The sequence below is a fragment of the Schistosoma mansoni genome, chromosome 2 (genome assembly GCF_000237925.1).
Source record: "Schistosoma mansoni strain Puerto Rico chromosome 2, complete genome".
NCBI lineage: Eukaryota > Metazoa > Platyhelminthes > Trematoda > Strigeidida > Schistosomatidae > Schistosoma > Schistosoma mansoni.
Genome location: NC_031496.1, coordinates 7240840 through 7264980, shown reverse-complemented (window position 1 = coordinate 7264980; position 24141 = coordinate 7240840). Strand labels below are relative to the sequence as shown.

Below are 24141 nucleotides of genomic sequence, written 5' to 3'. Positions count from 1 at the left end.
GAGTACTTCACAGTGTGGTTAAGCAAAGGTATACTTAAAACTGTTAACGGCTGTGTACTTATCAGTCCTGCTATCTGCCTAGCCCAGTCAGTTAAGTCCAGAACACCAATAACAGCCTCTGCAATATAAATCATTATTCTCAAATATACTGGGTTTATATACCAATCAAACAGACCACATCGTACCATAAAATAGAAAATAACATTTGTACAAGATTTGGCCAAATGTGGCTGTGAATAGGGGGAACAGTAATCAATGGACTGGGGATAACTCAAGAATGGTAAACCGTATTATAATAGTCTATAGGTCAAAATAAAGCTGATAATAAGAGGGACACGAATATGAATAGTTTAATTACTTAAAAATTATCCAATAGGAAATATACATATTACATTGGTCCATAAATAGTCTTCAAAAGTTACCATTCACAATTCTCTTCGGGATACAACAGATACGATTTTTTCAGTTATTAAAACAATTCTACCGGTTTAGACTACTCACAAGTAGTCAATACTGAATTTGTATTTTAGTTGGACTACTTTACACTTAGTAGTTATGCGGGAAATCGTTCATGTTAAGTTGGAAAATTCATGATGACTTGTGTAAAATGATTGATACTAAAATCATTATCAAAACTTATCACAAAGTGAGGGAAAGATAATGAATCAATCATTCTACAATCTGTTGTCTTCTCATTTCACTCCCCGTTAAAATAATGCGGATTTAAGACGTTCTAGTGAGCATTTTATGAAATGGACAACTCAGTTACCAAATTTACCGCTTACTGACAAAATGAGTGTAATTAAACAGTATATAGAGGGTTTTAGACCACTCACAAGTTTGTACATGTTCCAATTAACTAATGCTATAAATCTACCTACTTGTCAGACAAACGTGATGTATAGTTGAAATCATGTGTCAATTGAAGCTAGACCAGCTGAAATATCTTCGTAAACAATTAGCTGTTCATATTTGAAAAGAAGCATCTTTCTATCTTCCACCTTCTTCACAGACAGTGTGGATCGGTTCTCATGAATGAATATGAGGTTAAGAAAAGAGATAACTGTGATCGATCATTTGTTGTAATATAAGTCCAAATTTACTATTCGTATGATTAAAGAGAAGTAACTTATAATTTTAGTTTGGACGGACTTTCTTTTATAATTATATGTTTAGGTAATCTAGAAAAAAGAAAGCTGACAATAGCAGTCTATATAACAGCATTATATCAATATTATGATATTGAGGAAAACTTAATTATAAATTTTCATTCTTAGCAATTGGTAATTGAAGTAGGTACCTTTCTACCTTAATTTTTGGTTCATACTACGTATTGAATAATATATTCAGTTGTTGAACTAACTAAAATGAATCATTCAGTCACATTTTCATGGTAACATTAGGATATAGCAAAATTGAATTGTGGCAAGTAGAAGAGTCGAGGAAGCTCCTTTTGTCTTACTTTATTAACGTCAGCCAGATTAAGGTACATTTCACTCTTAATATTCTCATATGCAATCAAAACCAGTACCTTGAATGTTAATGGATTACTCGCTTAGCTAGAGTTTAGAAAATAGTTTATTCAGCTGGTATGAAGTTATACAAAAGGCTTCAGATTTCCTTCTGTTGATATTATGGGATGCATTTCATCGGGAAGTATATATTTCAATTGAAACTGTTCAAATAAAATCCTTATTATTGTCAACGGTAAAGCTGAAACCATCACACAAAATATTAGGTTAATCTTAAATGTATATGAGTAGTTGGATTATCCATGAATTGTTATTTTTCACATTCAAAGGGCACATGTTGTTTACAATTTCACACCATTACATTACAAATTAAACTCTATCCTTTTTCACACATTTTGTCATTATTAACAGTGCATACATACACACAAAATTACTTACAAGTCGCTTATGAATCACCTTGACCGAAATGAAATGACGTCACATTGATTTATTCAGACCTGTTTTTGATTGATCACCTAATATTCTTGGATTGTTCCAATGTACTATTTAAACTTGGATTAATGTTAATTTGTTTATTTATTCTCTGAAGAAGTGTCTTACACTGAGTCACGAAACGTCAGAAAATCTAATTTTTCTACTCATTGGAATATTACAAATATATTAATTTATTTATAACAATCTACCCAATGCTCAATTTATTCAAAATTATCAAATCAAAACTTGGTAATGATACCTACAAATAATTATATTCGTTGTTAATAAATACATTGTCAGTGCATACCATTCACCATTATCATACCTACCTACTTGGTAATCACAAGTGGAGAATCATTTCTCTAAAGAATTCACCTAAGATTTATGATTGAGCGCCAAGTAACGCGGAACACAAATCTACGATCTTGTTGTTGGTTGCACTTAGTCACTTAATGGTAAAAAAAAGGTAAAGACGCATAAACACCACACAATATGTTATCGTTTTACAACGAATTAAAAACGTAAGTGAAATCAAGTCTTCCGATTTTCTAATCCAAAAGTGTTCACCAAGGCATATGATCACAATAATCTACAGGTCTTCCTAACAGTTATTCAGTCCAACATTATGAAATAATAATGCCTTTTCACCAAAGAAAACATTTCAAAGAAATGAAAAAATAGATCAGAGACAATTTTATTTACAAAATAAAGGTATTTAAAATCAATCAATCGACAAATCGATTCCACTCTCCATGACATAAACTTGATTAAAAAAGTACACTTGAAAAAACAAAGAACACAATGAAAAAAAGTCGTTAGAAGAAGAAAGGTAGGCGAGGTTGCAGTGAATACTTTTACCAACTGGGTGTGGTTGACTGTACACCAAAAAAAAACACAAGCAAACGGTTAAAATATAAATTTTGAGAAGTGTGGGATGTTCTGGCTTATTGAAATTATCCAAAATGTAATTATAAACAAAATGAAAAGAGGATTGAAACAATTGGTGATATGTCATGGTTTATAATTAAACAATTAACAAGTTTTTTAAATATAGTTGAAATCATGAGTCAGTTGAAGCTAGACCACCATGGAAAACCTGGAAGCACTGGATGACCGTTTCGTCCTATTGTGGGACTCCTCATCGGTGCGCATCCACGATTCCGCCTCGCGAGATTCGAACCCAGGACCTACCAGTCTCGCACGTGAGCTGAGGAGTCCCACAATAGGACGAAATGGCCGTCTAGTGCTTACTGGTTTTCCATGGTGGTCTAGTTTCAACTGACTCATGATTTCAACTACACTAAAAATCTCCACAAAACCCCCCCATTAACAAGTTTCATAAGATAATGAATTCATGTACAGATGAATCTATGGAAATGGTAGCACTAATCTACCTTAAATAGTTTATTTTCTATACAATTTATTAATTAAGAAGTTTTTTAAAAATAAAAATTCAATGATTTCACTCATCTGTTTGTTGTTCAGTTAACGATTCATAATAATCATGATCGGATTCAACTAGTCTAAATGTTTCTAGAAATTCATTGAAATCAATTAAACCATCTTTGTTAATATCGATTGAACGTGCCATATCCATTACTATTTGTTCATCTATTTTTGTCCATTTGGGTAAACGTAAACAGGCTTGTTTAAATTCATTTAATGAGATTCGACCTATAAGTTTGTGTATTAGAAAAATGAAGCATCAATTCAGTTAATTATCTTGTTGAGATCACGAATCGATCTGAGTTAGGTAACCACTGAAAACCTAAAAGTAATGGATGGTCGTTTCATCCTAGTTGAGACTCCTCGGTGGTTGGTCTTCACAACCTCTCAACTTGGAATCGATCTCACAAACCTAACTTCAACTTGTAGTAATCCTTGCAGAATATTAGGAAGTTAACGATAAAGGCAGTGATAGATAGTCGCTCAATATGATGGACTGATTGAAGTTAAGCTTGTACAATGCAGGATTCCGGCTCATTGGTCTAGAGGTTTAGAGTCCGTATGCAAGATAAAATATCCTGGGTTTGACTCTAGGTTGAGGTGCCGTGGCTGCGCTCTTCCAGATTTATGCTAGGATTAAACGACTATTCAGTGCTTCTGGATCTTCAATGATCCTCTTACTTAGGTCTGTTCGTGATCTCAATAAAATTTAGTAGTCTCTACAACCCTTTACTTTTAAAAATACTGAGTTAAACGTATGCTATCGTAAAGTACTGACTGATAAAAACGCATAGTTTTGATTATCTTATCATTTGTAAATTGAAGATTGTATGAAGAGAGCTTTCAATTTCACTGTCCAAGGTCTAGTTTTATTAAAGATTTACAAAAAGTGTAAGTTATGCATCAGATTTTTCTACGGGTGAATTTAGGTGGATTGGAATTTGTCTCATTATCACTTTTATCGAGTGTTCGCTTCAACTCTAACTTAGAATATGTATTAGATCAATTAGGAATTATGCTACTAGGTGTTTAACCCTTTCAGTAATAAATTAAAACAAAAAAACATTTTTGTCAATTTTGAGTTCTCTGAATTGAATGATTCATTTGCAAAGATCTTCATATTGTTCAGAAACAACATCAACTGCTACTTGAAGTAGAAATAAGCGCCTTAAAATTATTTCAGGAATGCTGAATGGGATCATTTCTACGATCCAACTGATAATCCTATCTAATGTCGATTTTCCGAACTTCTGTTAAGAATCATGCAATATTTCAGAGTTAATATTACTCACGAGGTAATATACTATCTTGGATACATTTATTCAGGTCCAATAGATATGATAAATATAGGAGATAAATCCAACATCATCTACAGATCTTATCAGGCTTGGTGGGCTTGTGTCTGACGAAAACTCGGCTCGGTCGGCTTTGCCAATTTGCGTCATTTATGACGCATGGGAGATGTTCATCGTAAACCAAACGACAGGTTTATTGAGCAGCAGTTTACTGTTTTTTCGTTTTATATATTTGAAGCATGGAAATTAAAAATCAAGGATATTCGTAGGTTACTAAAGGCCGATTTTCAGATGTCCACGAAGCATCATTTACGCACTATAACTTGATTTATTTATTATCGGATGTATACATATTTCAAAATGTAGTATAAATATGTAGTCAACTTACCTGAATTATCTTTATCCATTGCTCGGAAGATTCCTTCAAGTACATCACGAAATTTATACATTTCTTCAGTGACTGAAGGTGGTACCTTGTTTCATTTGTTAAATAAACAGTGTGTTTTTTGTTATTGATTAAATAACAAATTTCAAAACTTATGCATACATTACAAAATATATCGTGTTAACAGCAGTCTACCTAATTCCGTCAGACTGAGAATCCTTCAGACGGCTGAGGCAATCGCTGTTCGGACAAAAAAAGCTAGAGCTATGCATCCAAAATAAATATGTCAAACCGCTCCTTTTACCCTGGCCAATCTCAAGGTCAACTTGTTAATAATATGGTGACGTTAATTTGATTAATGTTCATTTTTATATCTTAAACTTATTTTATCTACACATCTTATCAGTCATTATTATTATTATCACACTTGCTAACCTTTTAGAGAAATTTATTTAGCTTCCACCCCTATCTACTATATCTGATCTAATTCATATTGTTCTACATATTACGTAATTTCTGATTTGTAATCCCATTATTCTCTCTCTTACGCCATGCCAACTATATTTATTCTGATCATTTATCTTACGATTTAATTTCACTTATAAACTGATTCAAGTTAACACTTCATATTAGTCAGCTCCAACGTTAACGATTCAAACATTGTTTACTGCATATTTCAATTAGAGTTGAATAGGAGTTGGCAGTGGAGTAAAGAATGCAAATTCTGTCTTATTTACGACCCATCATTCGGATGCACGAAGGTTAGAAAAAATCGGCAATTAAATGGTAGTATCGAAGATGAATATATGCCAATAGAAACTAATCAACTACAGTTTCTAACATCAACAATGGGAAAACAAAAACTCATACTGATAGTTTATCACAGGTATCTATCATTACTATGACGATCAACTGCAAAACTTTAATGGCAACCAACTTGTATCGCTAAAGTTACTCTGAAATTAGAGTGTTGGCAGAGACCAATCTAAGACAGATGCAAACTAGAAACTCAGCCAATCTCTATAAAATTCTTTTGACTAAGATATATTAGCGAGCTCACCAATGACATATTACCAGATGTTTCTGAAGTTCAGCGAGTTGTTACTGGTAGATTTCGGACAAGTTGAGAGTAAAACAGATGTTTCTTATTGTCGTACCACTTGATTGATTGGTTAAGGTCGGAATTGTATTACTGGACACTAACAGAATGCTTCCAATGCTTGACCGTTCATCATGGGACTTGATAGAAAATCTCTGGAAGAGGTAGAAATATAATGGTATCTGAGTAGAATCATCGATGAACGTGGAGGATCTGATGCAGACGTAAATTCAAGGATTGGCAAAGTAAGGACAACACTTCTACAGTTGAAGAACATATGGAACTCAAAACAACTGTCAACCAATATCAAAGTCAGAATCTTCAATACGAACGTCAAGACAGTTCTACTGTTCGGAGCTGAAACTTCTAGAACTACCACAATCATCATCACAATAGTACAAGTATTCATAAACAGTTATCCACTCAAGATACTGAATATCTGTTGACTAGATACCATCAGCAACAGTCTAGTGTGAGAGAGAACAAACCAGCTTCCATCTGATGAGGAAATTAGGAAAAGACATTGGAAGTGGATAGGACATACATCACGGAAATCATCAAACTGCATTACGAAGCAAGCGCTAACTTGGAATCTTGAAGGGAAACGGAAAAAAGAAGGACCAAGAAACATATTACTTAGTGAATTAGAAGCAGACACCAGAAGACGGAATTGTAACCGGAAACTATTTAAACGGATTGATCAGGACAGCGTTGGACGGAGGATGCTTTTGGGAAGCCTATGCTCCTCCACGAGGGGTAACAGACATAAGTAAGTTAGTAATATAGTGTTAAAATTTATTTGTCTATAATCTTACCTTTGATGGAGTATTATAAGTAGTAAGTTTTTGAAATGTTGTTAAATATTCTACTTGATGTGGTATTTTAGATGCAACAACTAAACGTGGTTGAAGTGTACTCCATGGTAATTTTAAATCTAACACTTTTTCCATTGTTTTACACCATTCCAATTTAGTAACTCTGCCTAAATTTTAGTAAAACAAAAATAATATAAAAGACAATTTGTTATTATTATTTGCATGTATTAAGGCAATTTAAACCATAATTATGCAATTAGAGTAAACAGTTTTTCTCAAAAATGTACCGAATTCTTCAGTGAACAATCATATGCATTAGTAATAGTAACAAACGTTTTCATTGTAAACAATTCACTCAGTACCATAGCATGTACCATATTGATTACAATAGAGAAATCTTGTTTGTTTTTTGATTTGTTTATGGATAAGATACAGCTGTTTTGTAGATCATTCATGATGAACTAATGTCAAGATCTTGATAATTTTTTTATTTTTACTCAAAATATTTATGAAGTATAGAACAGTAAAAAATATTAATCTAGCATTCCTGATAACTCCACCTATAGCTCCTCCGGGGGCTACTGCCGGTCCCAAGCCTAGATAAAGAAGGAGGATTGGGCATGGGGTTAGCGACCTCATCCCGTAGAAAACTGACTCGCTAAAAAAACATTAACCAGCATTCCCGATGATGAGTGATCTAAAGATTGTATGAACTGAATCAATGTGTTAATATAGTCAGTTAGATATGTAACTATTTTGTGATCGAATTCATCAGTAACATTTCGAAACATTGAATCATCAAAAAAGTGCACTTTTAAAGATTATACTATTGAGCTATTAATGTTCAAATAAAATAAAGATTCATTAAAACATTGTCCAACTACTGGTTTTATTTTTCAGTAGTCTCTTTAGTAATTATCAGAAGGGGTTTTGTGGAGATTTAGTATTTTTCATAGTAGAAAGCATGAGTCAATTGAAGCTAGACCACCATGGAAAACCTGGAAACACTGGACGACCGTTTCGTCCTATTATGGGACTCCTCAGCAGTGCGCATCCACGAACCCGCTCTCGCGAGATTCGAACCCAGGACCTACCAGTCTCGAGCCGAAGCCCTTAACCGATAGACCACTAAGCTGGCATCCAACGGTGTTAATGTCTAACTTCAACTGATCCACGAAGTTGAGCAACCATTCACCAATTGTCTTCAGTGAGTTCCTATCTCACAACAGACGTGGTTTTGAACTCCACTGGTCACTGCTTCTCACTAGTAATTGTTAGTAATTGTTTTTGGTGCAATCAAATTTTGATGAAAGAATCAAGTAAAGCACGTGATTCAAGATGACGTTGGATTTTTTATTTAAGTTAGACAGTGATCTTTTTTATCTTGTCTGTAAGATTAATGGATTCATCAAAATTTACAAGATTAACTTATTATTAGTTTGTGATATTGTGGCATGTGCTACTTATGTCAACATAAGTAATATATAACGCCATTCAGAAATGAAATGACTGACAGCAGAAGGTTGAAAAGATCGAATAGAAGAGAACGGAAACAGAGAGTAATTGTCATAGAAATAAAGGAACAATAAAGTTTGAGGCAATTAATGGACATTTCGCAAATGAAAGATTGAAGGTATGGTTTTCATACTTTACCAACAGTGTTTTTGTTCATCACGAAATATGGTTTATTTCGTCTTAACTAGGTTGCTCAAGATGTTTGTACGTTATACAGGTAGCTCTTACCACAAACTAAAACCAACTTAAAAACTATCAGTGGTAACAGTTACTTACAAAATATCTACAATAGTCTATCAACTTTGATTATAATCATATGATTAACGATAAGCTTTGAAACCATGACTACTGTAATCAATCAATGGAATAATAAAGAACCAAGTTATAAAATTACATTGAATGTTAATAGGAATTTATCACAAATTGATTAAAATCGAAATTGTGGACAATTAAATTCCAACACAGTTTATATTGAAGATAGAATGCTTGATAAGAGATCTGAAGAATTCAGGCTTGATCAGGCACTAGAAAAATCATGATAGTACAACGTTATAACTAAACAGCTCTTCTTTATCCCCTCGATTTTGAATGAATCATTAGTATAAGGGGTTTATGGGATTATTTGAATTTTAAAGCTTACCACACATAATGAAAGTAGTCAGATATCCTTTGAAAGTGAAGAAACAGTACCAGTATGGTACTCCAGAGTAATGTGTATTTACTATGCACTTAGGGATCATACATATGAGCCTTAATTTATTGATCGTAATAATAATAATAATAATTATTATTATTGTTTATATATGCTAACTCCTCCTGTAGCTCTTATAGAGTTACTGCCGGTCCCAAGCCTGGGTAAAGGAGGAGGGTTGGGCATGGGGTAGAAAACTTACTCGCTGAAAAAACGCTAACCAGAACTGGTGGGCGACCTATGCTTCTCCACGAGAGTTAACAGGCGTAAGTAAGTAATGTTAATTTGAGAAATAAATCTTACCAGTATTTGTAGGATCAAGTGATTGAAATTCTTTTTTCAATTCTGTTGAATAAGCAGCTATTTTGTTTTTTAAATCAGTTAATGCTGATTCTTCAGCCCAACTAACTCTATTAAAAAAAGTAATGAAAAACAAGAAATAACTCATTGGAAAAAGTAATAGTTGGGCGAGAACTAATTCATTATGTTTATACGTATTTAGGCGTAAGTATTCATTTTTATATATCGCTTATTTATGAACAATAATTGTAAAGATATAATATTAAAACTGACTGAAAACAATGAGTTAGTTATGAAAGTTTGCAAAGTTTTTCTAAATTCTTCTGTGAGAACGGAAAAGATTTTATGAGCAGAGATGGATGGAGGCTAGCAGTGGAATCAAGAAAGCGTGTTTTCGGCCCGTTTGGGACTAATCAACTGGATGTATCTGCATCCCGGAGTTGATGTTCACTCCCAGATTCGAACCCAGTATTGTTTGCTTCAAACGCTATCGCGTTATCCACTTATCTAATGAGTCTGGATAGCAGTTATAAACATTAATGGGATGATTCAAACTACCAATACAAAAATGAAAAGAAATGATTTTACGTTAATTTTTAGTCGCATAGTGATATAAACTGGATACCATTGAAATGAAAAAAACTTTTGATAGACTGCACAGGAAAACTATGTGATTACCTACTTGATAATACATTGTGTCGAGACTTACGACAAAATTGAATAAGTCTAAACTGCTTAATCAAGAAAGAATTGTTGTTTATAGTTTGAAATGGAATACGTGAAGAATTGGCCAATTTTCTATGTTACCTACTAAAAGTCTGAGGTAACTAGAGGTACGATAAGTTTACTAGCTTCATTCTCGACTTGCAGCGGTTGCTAAGACTTTATTGAGTTTTATGTGACAGGACTATGAATATAATCAAACGGATATATGCATCGCATACTATGTATGGACTATTTCATATAATGGTTTGAAGTAGTGCATTTCAGCAAAACGTTTGCTATGAATGTTGAATACGCTTACATCGAAGAATCGATTGTGGACTTCGATTGTCTAGAGACTAATACATCTGAATGCTAATAATATGTTTTAAATGATCGGTAATCCTTTTCCTAAACTGTTGTATCCCGGAAAGAATTGTGAATAATAACTTTTGAAGAGTATTTCTGGAACGATGTAATATGTCTATTTCCTATTGTACAATTGTTACGTAACTAAACTATTCATATTCGTATTCCTCTTATCATTAGCTTTATTTTGACCTTTGACCTATTATTATGCGATTCTTGAGTTATCATCAGTCTATCGATTACTTTCCTCCTATTAACAGCCACATTTGGCCAATTATTGTACAAATGTTATTTTCTATTTTATGGTACGATGTAGTCAGTTTGTTTGTTATATAAACTCAGTATATTTGAAATATAATGATTCATATTGCAGAGGCTGTTATTGGTGTTCTGAACTTAACTGGCTGGGCTAAGCAGAAAGTAGAACTGATAAGTAATCAAGACTGCTCATACGATTTTATGTATCATAGCTCCGATCGATAATTCGTTCTCCTCTCTGATTGGTGGGGATCAGTACGTTCATATATCAAACAGGACACACATGCACGCACCCACATCCACACGTTATCACACAAACTGATAAGACTAACATCAAACCTAAATTTTAAGTTTATGACATTCAACTAGTTTATTGTTTGTCAATATTTCTACTGGCTTATGTTGCTTATTAAAATGGAAAATTAATTAGATTAATTGTACTGTAAGATTTACAAGTAGCAGTAGTACCAAATTTCAATCATTTCCTAGCCAAGAAATGCCAGTTTACATTTTGTCCTCTGTTACAACGTAGTTCAATGAAGTTTACCAAATGGTAAAAGTGGGAAGATGTTGTATATAAGTCAAATTGTTCTGTTTTTATCAAATGATACAGTGTTTTGATGTCTAATAGTTGGAAATGATCTAGAAAGTATATTGGACCTATTAGTTAGCGTCAGTCAACATTTGTCAGGACTAGTTAATTAGAACAATTAGAAAAATGTCGTCCTATTTAGAAAATAAACACTTTTTGAATGCGTTTTTCACTTTTAAAGAAGGTTATTATGAGGGAAAGATGAATCATAATTCTAGTAAGAATATATATCAGAAAGCGTTATAACTGATACCGTACAAGGTTCAAACACTCAGATCCAATGATCAATACTGTAGATTCAATTTGGATGTAGAGTTAAATATATTGTAAAGTGGGACAGTGCAATTCGATAAGTGATCGAAAGGCTTTTATTATTTGTAAGGACTTCTTCGGACCTTTGAGTAAATTGTGCAATGTTCTAATGTGTCGTTTATGTCTTAGTTACTTATGGTTCTGCTCAAAATATCCGTAATCACCTTCTGTATATATAGGCGTAAAAATATTTTAATTGTAGGTGAGAGTAGAGTATACATATATAACTTCTTACTTTTGTCTTAGAGTTTTGAATTTTTTCTGTCCACCAGTTACATATTGTATTATTTGTATAGAACCATCAACAGAAATTCTAGCAATGGCGCCACGATTTGAACCATCTGTATAATAGTTTGATGCTGAGAATATAGTTAATAATTGTTTATTATGTGACCATTCAAATCCTTCAGGTTTACATTCATGTGAACGAATAAGTAAACTTAAATTATGTTTATTTAAAAAAGAGTTTGTAATATCAGGACCAAATGAACACCCTAAACCACGCCTTTCATTCATTAATAATCCTGATTGTGTTTGTGGATCACTCCATAGTAAGTCTTGATACTGTAATCATAAGGTTAGAATGAAAAAAAATGTACATTTTAATTATAAGTAATTTTAGGTTAGTTAGGGGAGATGATTACACTTTGTGGTTAACATAAAGAACAGACGTTAGATAAACTAGACAACCACTTCATCCTACTGTGCAACTCTTCAGCAACACTGTCCTCCACCCTACTCAAGACTATGAGATCTTATGACTACCGTATAGTTTTTAACTAGCATTTAATGATTTAATCATTTAAATTCAGACGTTATCATCATGTGAAATATTCAATATGAAGAAAAACGTATAGAACCATGAAATCTTTAGCACTTTTTTCTTAAATAAAAACATTACAAACAGGAAATGCATAAGTTATTACACTTGATACAACTTATTAAATAATATCCATCCCATGTGATTACTACTGCTGTAAATCATAATCCGCCCCCAAATGCCCTGGTACGGCCGAGAGTGGGAAGAGTCCGCTCTCCCTCTCGAAACGCTCTCATACCGCCAAGCGTATATAGCCCCTGTCAGGGAAGTCCTACTCAATGCCTTCTCGTGGCATTACTGTTGTTTACGAAATTGAGAGGACGAAAAGCGAATGTCTGGCGCTTTAACCGGTTTGGTGGACACGGAAAGTCCACCTAGGGGAGTTGTAAAACCCTGATTCCAAACCACTGGTCCACATGGGCTCCAGTATCCTGAGGGAATAAATGGCGTATGAACCAATCATTGGTCACCGACTACCATGGGACTGCATCTCCTCACGATGATCCACTTCCTTGTGGATCAGACCTTTAGGTTGAAGGCTCCGGGTGTGGCCCCCTAAGAAAATCATCTGCTTCAGTTTGGGCACCTGGGAAGTATCACAGTCCTCACACAAATCTCATTTGATTTGTGTAGCGCATATGTATCTGGTGCCTTTTTGTACCAATATTTATGTGTTTAAATAAAAATAATAAAAAAATCATAATCCATTCTTATTATTTGTGTGAAAACAGTTAAAAGTCTGTTGCATATATAATGCGAATTTCGTGTAGAATTTAAATTCTTGGATCAGTAACCTAGTGATGTATTCTACTTATGTCGACAGACATAATACAATTGGTTGTCACCATCTGTGTTCTCGTTCATTACAACCTTGTTGAATAATTATGAATTTGTCATTAACTATTCGAATAGATAACTAGTTTTGTTTATAAAATCATTAGGGAAAAATGTGTCTTTTTTTAAAATTTTTTATTTATCTTACCTGCTTTTTACTATCACTGTTTGAAATTGGTTGATCCACTGGTTTTAAAAGTGTAAGGTACTTTTATATTTGTTGGAATATATAAAACAAAAAGAAAGACGGAAGCAAATTGAGTAACGAATGACATTACTTTGAGTTTTTAATCTTTTCGGCAGAAATCTTTTATTTCATTGTCAGTTAATGTGCTTCATTGAAGTAAGCTAGATCGATTTCGGACCTTATCTACTGTGACCACCACTTGAACATGGTTACATGACCTGAATATGATGGTGATCTACTTGAGCTATATCAGGTTAAACACCTGTTCTTTTAAGCTGTACCATGGCAAGCAGATCTTCTGGAAAATGGTACAGTTTGAAGCATAAGATGTTTGTTAAAGGGCGAAGTCGCACTGCCGACTTTACAGATGTGTGATAATAGTGAGGTGTTCCCCTGAAACAACCAGCATCTGCAGTGATGCTTCTTCATCACAGTGGAAGTAGGGGGTTATAAAAGCTTGATCAAAAAAGCAACACACCTCTGACAGGTTTTAAGGTCACATTATTCACAATCAAAGCTCTTAATGTTCACCTTTGACACGTCTACAAACGGACGCTTCAAATTGATTCTGTAAAGACTGTAATAAAGTAATTAGAGGTAAGATTCTTGAGTACTTAGTCGAATTTAGTCCCATAACTGATATATGTAATGACTTTGTAGATATTTGCCACGTTTTTTCAAGATTTCTCAGTCACCGTTTTCTGAAAATAATAGAGGCCTTGACTATCCATAAGATGACCGATACCTACAACATAAATAAAGCTTATTTCTATGCTTTAGTTAGCTTTAACGCATTGTCAAGGTGTTTGGTGATAGCTTAGGTTATTTCAGTGCCCATATGTAGATCATTTTTCTATGACATGGTTATGTATATATATATCGTACAGTTTTGTATAGTTTTGTCAATTGGACACTAGATTCTTTAAGTTCCATTACAATTATTAACGTAACAATACGTATGTGCATATCTATTTACCCGTATTTCATACATTATTTACAAATATTCAGTCTTCCATTATTCACTGATTTTATCTGAAATGCCGGTTGCCATGTTCACTCGTTCAGTTAATCTAGTCATGCCTGAAACATACCTATTCTAGATACAATTCATATTGCTCTTTTTATTTCTACGATGTATTAATATGATAAGTTGACAAAGTATATACGAAGTTATATAGGATCTATATTTCAGTAAATATTATCGTTTGTCAATAACTGAGTCAATTTTGTTGTATCCCGAAGAGAATTGTGAATGGTAACTTTTGAGGACTATTTATGGACCAATGTAATATGTCTATTTCCTATTGGATAATTTTTAAGTAATTAAACTATTCGTATTCGTGTCCCTCTTATTATCAGCTTTATTTTGACTTATAGACTATTATAATACGGTTTACCATTCTTGAGTTATCCCCAGTCCATTGATTACTGTTCCCCCTATTCACAGCCACATTTGGCCAAATCTTGTACACATGTTATTTTCTATTTAATGGTACGTTGTGGTCAGTTTGTTTGGTATATAAACCCAGTATATTTGAGAATAATGATTTATATTGCATAGGCTGTTATTGGTGTTCTGAACTTAACTGGCTGGGCTAGGCAGAAAGTAGAACTGATAAGTAATCAAGACTGCTCATACGATTTTATGTATCATTGCTCTGATCGATAATTCACTCTTCTTTCATTGGCGGGAATCAGCACGTTCATATATCAAAAAGGGCAAACACACACACACACACGTTATAATAATCTATAGGCTACGAAAAAAAATATTGAAAACTTACTGAAAATCTGTTTAAATCTCCTAATGTACTCAAATCAGTTTTATCTGATATACCACCATGACAGACAAAAATTTTATCGTCAATTAATGTAGCCACCGGAATATAACGATAAAATTCTGCAAAACATTTCACTAGCATACCAGCTGAAGACTAAACAGATAGAAATAGAATATTTTTGTATTCAAACAATATATACTACGAATTTGTTATAGACAGTAATTAATTTCTACACTGATGAGACGTCAACAACCATTAAAAAAAAAAGAAATGCAGTTACTGTCACAAATCTATAGAAAAAATAGTTTTCATCAAAGTTATATGTGTAGGAATGAGTTTCTCTTAAAAAGATCTTTTGAATATGAAGTAACTTTTCAATAAATAAGTAGAGAGTTTGAATAAATTGGACGTATTTCTTGATAAAGTACGGTTACATTGTTAGAGTTTAGTAATCTCAAGAAGTTTTTTGGTTTTTCAAAGCTTTTTGATTGTAATCTTGTTAAAATATTGATGCAATATACTAACCTACGAGTAGATATTTTCGCATTCAAGGTCTATAAGTAAAGATGGATAGTGGCTAGCATTGGAATTCAGGACGCATGTTTCGTCCTATTTGGGACTCGTCAGTTGGATGTACCTGCATCTCAGAGTTGATGTTCAATCTTGGACTGGAACCCAGTACCGTCCGCTTCAAACGCCATCGCTTTATCCACTCAGCTACTGAGTTCTGATAGCCACTTGCTTGTGCAATGTGGTGAAGTTTAAATTCACTTGGCATTGTTTGTTTGAATATTCCCATTGATTTTTAGGACTGCAACTGATCAATCTCTTATTGGCATATGAGATGCAGGTTCATCCAGCTGACGAATCCCAAATAGGACGAAACGCGCGTCAAACTGGATTCCACTGCCAGCCACTATACATCTTTGCTTATAATGCTTGTGAATTAAGGCTGTATCGAGGCAATACGCACAGTATGCACATATGCCAATAAGAGACTGACCAGTTGTAGTCCTAAACATCGATGGGAAGATTCAAACAAACAATACTAAGTGAACATTCAAGCTTTGTTTATTATTTTTTAATAGTTGAAAATATTTTTATAAAAATGTTTATAAAATCATTATTTAATAAATACGTTAAAAAGTTACATATATAACATTATAGGAGAGACTATTATTATTATGAAACCGATAGGTGAATTCATTAGTAAAATTATTATCTGTTTTAGTATTATTATCAGAAGGGGTTTTGTGGATATCATAGTAATGTTATATAGTTGAAATCATGAATCAGTTGAAGCTAGACCACCATGAAAAACCTGGAAGCACTGGACGGCCGTCTCGTCCTATTGGAGTACTCCTCACATCCACGATCCAGCCTAGCGAGATTCCGACTCAGGACCTATCAGTCTCGCACGCGAGAGCTTAACCTCTAGACCACTGAGCAGGCCGTCATCCAACGGTGTTAATGTCTAACTTCAACCAATCCACAAAATTGAGTGACACATCCACTAATGTCTTCAGTGAGTTCAGAAGAACGTTGAAAGCTCACAGCCAAACCATCCAGCTCAGAGAACAAAACTCCGTCACAGCTTTCTAGTACTCTCGGATTTTAAATGAGTATTGAACTTATATCAATCTGTGATATAAATAATATTCAACAATTATCACAACTTCATGCTGACAATGTTAGTGTATGACGGAATCACTAGGATGAGTAGTAAAGAGGTTGATTAAAGGACCAAGTAAACGAGGTTACCAGTTGAGAACAAGTGTATGTACTCAACGGCTGAGATTGATAGTATATATATACAGTGTATACTAAGAAACCACCTATGATAAAGTTTAAGTAAAGCATTTTGCACTACCGTCATTAGTATTATTAACATTAATATAACTATAATGTAGAAACGTTAAAATATACACCATTATTTGAGCTATTTGAAATGAAACTTAATTAGCTACCATGTAACTGAAAGATATATTATGTAATACTAATTCTGACGATACGAATACATAAACAACAACACTAAATCAAAGATAAACTGGTATATCCATTTTCATATATGCTTACTTTATACTTCTTTTGAATTTCTTTTATAAATCCATATCTAGATAAAAGGAAATTGAAAAACAATTGAAGATAAGAAATGTAAAGAGAAATTTCACACTTTCCTAGTTAACAATTACAAGATCAACTCATTATTCATTGAAACTAAAATTCTGATATAAGTGTGGCGTACATTTGATGATACAAATATCTTTCATCTAAAAAAAACGTCGGATAGAAGTTTCGATGATTTCCAAATCTTTTTTTCATAGTTGAAATCATGAGTCAATTGAAGCTAAACTACTATGGGAAACTTGGAAGTCAATCGTGGATGCGCACTACTGAGGAGTCCCATAATAGGGCGAAACGGCCGTCCAGTGCTTCCAGGTTTTCCATGGTGGTCTAGCTTCAATTGACTCATGATTTCAACTATGAAAAATACTGAAATCTCCACAAAACCCCTTCTGATTTCCAAATCAGTAAAGTAACTGAAGAGAATTAGTAAACGATTAGAAGCAAATGAATATTTGATTGTTCATAGCAATAGAATTCAAAATGGATGTCTCGTCTTATTTGGAACTCATCAGCCAGACGTACCACAAAAATCAGAATCGAGACTCAGAAACTCAGTAGATAATGGGTTATCGTTTGGAGCGAAATATTCTGGGTGTGAGTCTTTATGTAGACATTAGCACTAAGATACCGACACACACAACTGATGAAACTCGGACAGAACAAAACGCAACAAATATTAATAATTATTATCCATAGTTCTCGAAAACTGGTAACGATTATTGTGTCCGTTAACCAAGTGATCTAGCTCAACTAGTAAGTGCTATGATGGATGTACTGCTATTATTGAAGACCAATATTAATAACTGACAAAAATTGAACTAAGGTTACGGAATGGATGGCTGGTGAAGGATTTAGGGAGAAAATATTGAACGAACATTTGCTTAGCCACAAGTCGACTGAATAATTGAAACAAATTTTTATTTCTATCAATAATTCAGGTTATCTTGTAATTTCATGACTTAAAGATTTTTGTCCATGTTAAATGATAAGGGGGAGATATGAGTCCTAAACAGTCATACCACTATTATGATAGGAGGTTTGTAGAAATTGGTTAACCTTGGTAGAGTTTGTATCGCAGACAGACCTTAAAGAGATAGAGGTCGTTTCGTTTTATTATGAGGTCACGCAGCATAACACATTCACAAGTCCAATAGAGACCTGATCCAGGAGCTCCGTACTATGGAGCAATGGGACTATTGTGAAGTGAATGAGGTTAGAAATGTGAGATTTTTTATGCTGACCAAGTGATCAAAGGATAACAAGCTCACTGAGAGACTCGAGAGTCCTAGTTTTAATCCCTGGAGAAGTTGTGGGTATACACATTTGAGTATTACACTTAAAAGTTACCTAATACCTTTGTTTAACAATGGTTGTTTAGCTTATGATTCAAGTAATCTTCGTATAATACATTTAACTAATTAATCACTGATAATTACAATTAAATAACTAAACAATCATGACTTACTGACAGTTTACATAAAGATCTTCATGGTTGCCTCTATTTATAAATACTGAAGTTGGTCGAATCAACATTAGACATAAGATAGTTAATAATGTTTCTACAGATTTTCTACCTCTATCAACAAAATCCCCATTAAATACATAAGGATTCGTTACATCTGGCATCCCGTTCTAAAACAACATGGATATAAAGTAAACATACCTGTATATCAGACAGAGAATGAACCATGTTTCTATAGAAAATTTGTATATGTAATCAATACTTCATAAGTCAACATATCAAAGAACGTTGACTGTATAAAAATCAATTTTGATAGTGGTATGAATGTGATTTGTCATTGTTTATCATTATGAAAACATATCTAGTTCAATAATTACGAGAACTGAGTCGCATGAGAAAAACAACTAGGATATCCATAAATCGTTGAACGTTGTTTCCGGGGGTAATCAAATTGAAGTAAAAAATAGTGCTTTTTGAATGCTATATCAGGTAGATCAAAACAAACTGATATAACCTATGTTAAATAACTAAAAAGTTCTATTTTAAATGAAGTAGATGTTGATGATATTGTCCAGAAAAATATGAAAAATCGACAATCAAACCACCTAGGTCAGAGCGTACAACATCAAATGCATTCAAATGAGCTGCAGGTTTTCGCCATCATTCTATAGATAGTTAAGTTGTACACTTAAACAGGATGGTAATTTTCCTTCCTATCTTTCAAAAGATCATAAATTTTCTATGATATTCGATTCTACTATTCTATTGAATATAGTCCAAGTAGTCTACAGAATCATAACTGACTATGATGACTGCTTCAATTATGATTATTTAATCTTTTCACTGATACCATTCATGGAAAAATTGACTAGGATAGATTTATATGCTTAAAGCATTAGTTACAGTGAGATTATTTACATCGTACTAACTTTATATAAAATAATTTGTAGATCACTAAATTGTCCATGTAGATCACCAACGACTGTAATTTGTCGAGATATTGATGTCGATGCCATTTGAATATTTGGACGTGACATGATACATTGTCTGGATTCACATAAAATTTGAAACACATATCTTGCATGAATTCGCTGAAAAAAATCATCAGAAAAATAATTATGTTCATAAGGGAGTGAAGGTAGATTTTTAGTATCGAAGTAGAAAGTTACGTGATGTTGGTAGACATTGTCATATCTATGTGACTCTAGTAGTTTTTGTTTCCGGATTTATTTCGTTTGTCATACTTAGATTTGACTATTGTGTAGCTGATACGGCAGAAACGTAAAATACGAGGTCGTATACAAAGTGTTCCGGGAATATCATAAGTCACGTATCCCCATCATCAGGCACGTCATGCGAGTGAATTAATGGTGGATTATAAATTTGACATCTTAACCAAAATCAGTTTGTATATTATTGATTGGGTTTAAATATAATTCAAATAGACGGTGAATAAAATAAATAAGTGAAATACATATTGATCAGTACACAGATCTATCTAGAAAATGTACATTGACAAGAGTTAATAATTATATCAAGAAAAGTAAGTATAATAAGATTAATAAGCTCAATAATACACATTCAAAAATGAATGGATTCATATAGGGGCTTGCTACAATATACACTGACTAATAGATGGTATTCAATCATCCCGCTTTATTTTGAACTAACCGAAGTTGAAGAATGTGATGCACTAGATTCAGACGTTAACAATTGAAAAAGTTTTATGCCCACTAAAAGACCTGAAATTATTGAGTTGATTCTTGTTTGAGATTGTGGAGTGTGCCACTTATGTCGACAGATACAAATAGTATGTAACATCAATCGAAATTGAAATGCATGGCAGCAGAAGGTTGAAAAGATTGAATAGAAGAGAACGGAAACAGAGAGTGATGGGTATGAACATAAAGGAACAACAAAGTCTGAGACAATTAATGGAAATTCTGCAAATGAAGTATAGAGCGTATGGTATTGATGTTTTACCAAATAACTCTGTCATTTCGTATTCAAATACATTTGGTCATCCTGCATATGTGTTCTCGTTCACCCCAAGATCACTAATGCGCTGGAACCATTGCACAAAATATCTATTAAATTTATCTTGTTTCTTCAACTATCTAAAGAAAATTAACCTCAAACAGATGGACAATCGTAAACGTTTAAACTACTCTACAAATAATAATAAAGAACTGTAGAAAGTTTTAGTCCTATATACCTGTGGATTTTGAATTATACTACTTTCCCAGCATTTATCGAGGATTTAAAAAGCACCCTGTAAAGCGTCATAATGAAAACGTTTTACGCATAATCACTTATAACCTTTGATTCTAAACTTTGAAAATGTCAATATTTTTATTCACAACAATATCTATTGAAAGGAAACCAACTTTGTCAAGTTTCAGGTAACAGATCAATATCAAGGGTGGGATACCACTGTTTTTATTTTTGTTGCTAACTAGAAGTAAATCGATCTAGGCTATTTAATATGATGTCATCATGTATATACGGTTGAAATATTTCAGAAATATGATCTTGAATGATAACAACAATTGGAAATCATAAAAACTGATGATTATTTTGCTAAATGATAATAAATTAGCTTATGATGATATGGATAAAGGAAAAATAATCCTGAAATTGGAATCTGATTAAACTATAGAAACATATTATAGATACATATCCACCATCTCATGATTGTCTACCATAGATTAATTTCACAGGTGATAGTTTACTGTTAAAAGCTTTAGGAAGTTCAACATAGTATTAGATCATTACGAATACGTGATTATTAACTAATTGTTGCATAAATTTCTGTTCATAATGATTTTAGTGTTCAGTATTGTAAGATCCATTTTGAAGGTTTCTTGTGTGAAAATACCCCCATGCATACATTTGCAACTTGTTCGATTGGAGTGCACGAGTATCTTCTCTTACGAGACCGTTATTCTTCAGCCAAGCTTATTTTGGATCTTACAAGTATTATATAATCAGTGAATCAGAAAGTATTCATAGAAGTTTTAATTATGACTTTTATAGGGCTATCTAGTCAAGAATAGTTCCGGGATAAAAATTATACACACATTAAACAAATCTCCACAAACTAGATGATTAATAATAAATCTGTATTTGCTAACTATAACATATAAAATCAATTCTTGAATTTCTGAGACAATGTAGTGACCACTAGGTTCAATAAAATCGTAATTCAATCCTAGATAATAATTCAGTAGTTTAAGCATTATGGACCGCATGAAATACGAATATCCTGAATTTTGTTTTGTTTGGGATCGTTTGCGTGAACTGTTGAGAAATCTTTCACTAGAATATAAAATTTGTTCAGTACTCCTTGGTTTCCAAGATGTTCATTCGCTGATATTGATCTTCATTAAAGTCTATCCTTAAATTGTAAGATGGTTGATATTACTGAGTTATGAACTTTATTGTCAAAGAGTTGGATGCATACTTCAATTATGAACTTGCCTACATTAAACTAGAATAAATTCATCTTAAGATGTGAACCTTTTGAAACTTTTTAGGTCAAGGCAAATACTAATCATACCATAATGCTTAGTCTTAAATAAAATCACTAATTTGGGTGTGAATGTAATAAACAAACAAAGCAAATATTAATTAAAAGAGACAATAAAAAGTTTGCTAATCTTTGATCACTAAACTTTTTATCCTAAATGGTTAAACCGATGTGTTGTATTTAGATACCAGCTTATTCTTATAAAATCAAGAATGATTGATTAAAAACTAAACCTTTTCAACCGGGTCTGTTGTGAGATAGTAACTCACTGAAGACAATGGTAGATGTGTCGCTCAACTTCGTGGATCGGTTGAAGTTAGACATTAACACCGTTGGACGACGGCCTTCTCAGTGGTCTAGAGGCTAAGTGCTCGCGCACGAGGCTGATAGGTCCTGGGTCAAAATCTCGCGAGGCGGGATCGTGAATGCCCACTGCTGAGGAGTCGGACAATAGGACCAAACGGCCCTCCAGTGCTTCAAGGTTTTCCATAGTGGTCTAGCTTCAATTGATTCATGATCTCAACTATTGAAGTTATAAACATGTGTATTTAATAAATTATTTTCTTTCAAATAACTGTGATTCTAATATGCTGTTGTTTAATTTATTCGTTATCACTCCAAAAATAGGACCATAGACTGTAAAGTCAACAACTGATGATACAAATAAAGTGGATAGATTAAGTCTTAACCATGATATTTATGAAATTATTTTCCACATGTTAGAAAACCTGGTTAATAATTTGTGAATTCGACTGGTATGCAAACACCTAAATAAACTTGAATGGGTAGGTAGTAATACCTGAGACTGGGAGAATTAGTGGCGCGTGTTTACATTCACCAGATTACTCAAGATTATAAATATATCTTGATGATAAGTGACAACTAACACAAAACCTAGGTTCAAGCGTTCCTGTCCCTTATCAATCAACGTCAAAACATAGTGCGCGCGATGTTGAGTCACTTAGACTAAGAGACATATTGCAACTAAGGACTAAACAAACATGATATTAACCACTACTCAGTAATCAATCAATGTAAGCACCTTAGTTCTTAATAAGATTTCAAAATATTTCGCTGTTTTGAGTCTTTTCTTTTCTTAATGTACATTTCTATTTTATCGTGTTTAGTTATGATAAATTTATTTCTTTGTATAAGGTTGTAGAGAGTGTTGTGTTTTAATTGAGATCATGAACCGATTGCCGTTAGATCACCATTGAAATCTATTTTCAGATTTTTATCAGTAAACTTTAATACAGCAGGTTAGCATCATAAAAAGTTATGTACCAGGACTCGAGTCAATATTATGACTATATGATATAACATATATTATGTTATAACATTTAATACTGATCTACCTAATTATATCTAGTTTTATAGTTATTGCTTTTAATTTCAGTAGTATAACACTAACCACAAATTCGAAATATAAACTGATAAATTAATTTTTTTCAATATATTCGTCGAGTAAGATGAATTGCTCTGAGAAATGTCATACAAAAAGAAGAAATTTTTCATAGTTGTCAGTACTTCAATAATATAGTTTGTAGTTGAAATGTTGAAGAAAGAAGCCAGGAGAAAAGAAAACGGAGGTGAACAAAAATATTTTTATTTTATTGTGATCATGTTCAATTTTGATGGAGTTTTGTTTTCTGAGCTAGATGGTTTCGTTGTGGAGC

At 33.1% G+C, this 24141-nt stretch overlaps 1 protein-coding gene across 1 annotated transcript in view; it reads right to left on the bottom strand.

Moving 5' to 3' along the window:
- Positions 1-3408: 3408 nt before the first annotated feature.
- The window catches only part of Smp_140770 (putative protein phosphatase-7), a gene marked incomplete at both ends in the record, with an annotated part of 41190 nt that continues 20457 nt past the window's right edge, over positions 3409-24141 (bottom strand). The window contains 10 exons of the mRNA XM_018795514.1: positions 3409-3620; positions 5076-5160; positions 6987-7153; positions 9496-9602; positions 11961-12289; positions 13528-13587; positions 15351-15493; positions 18279-18313; positions 18940-19106; positions 19866-20027. Coding sequence (XP_018649819.1) covers positions 3409-3620; positions 5076-5160; positions 6987-7153; positions 9496-9602; positions 11961-12289; positions 13528-13587; positions 15351-15493; positions 18279-18313; positions 18940-19106; positions 19866-20027 — 1467 coding nt within the window. The remainder of the gene's footprint in view (positions 3621-5075; positions 5161-6986; positions 7154-9495; positions 9603-11960; positions 12290-13527; positions 13588-15350; positions 15494-18278; positions 18314-18939; positions 19107-19865; positions 20028-24141) is intronic.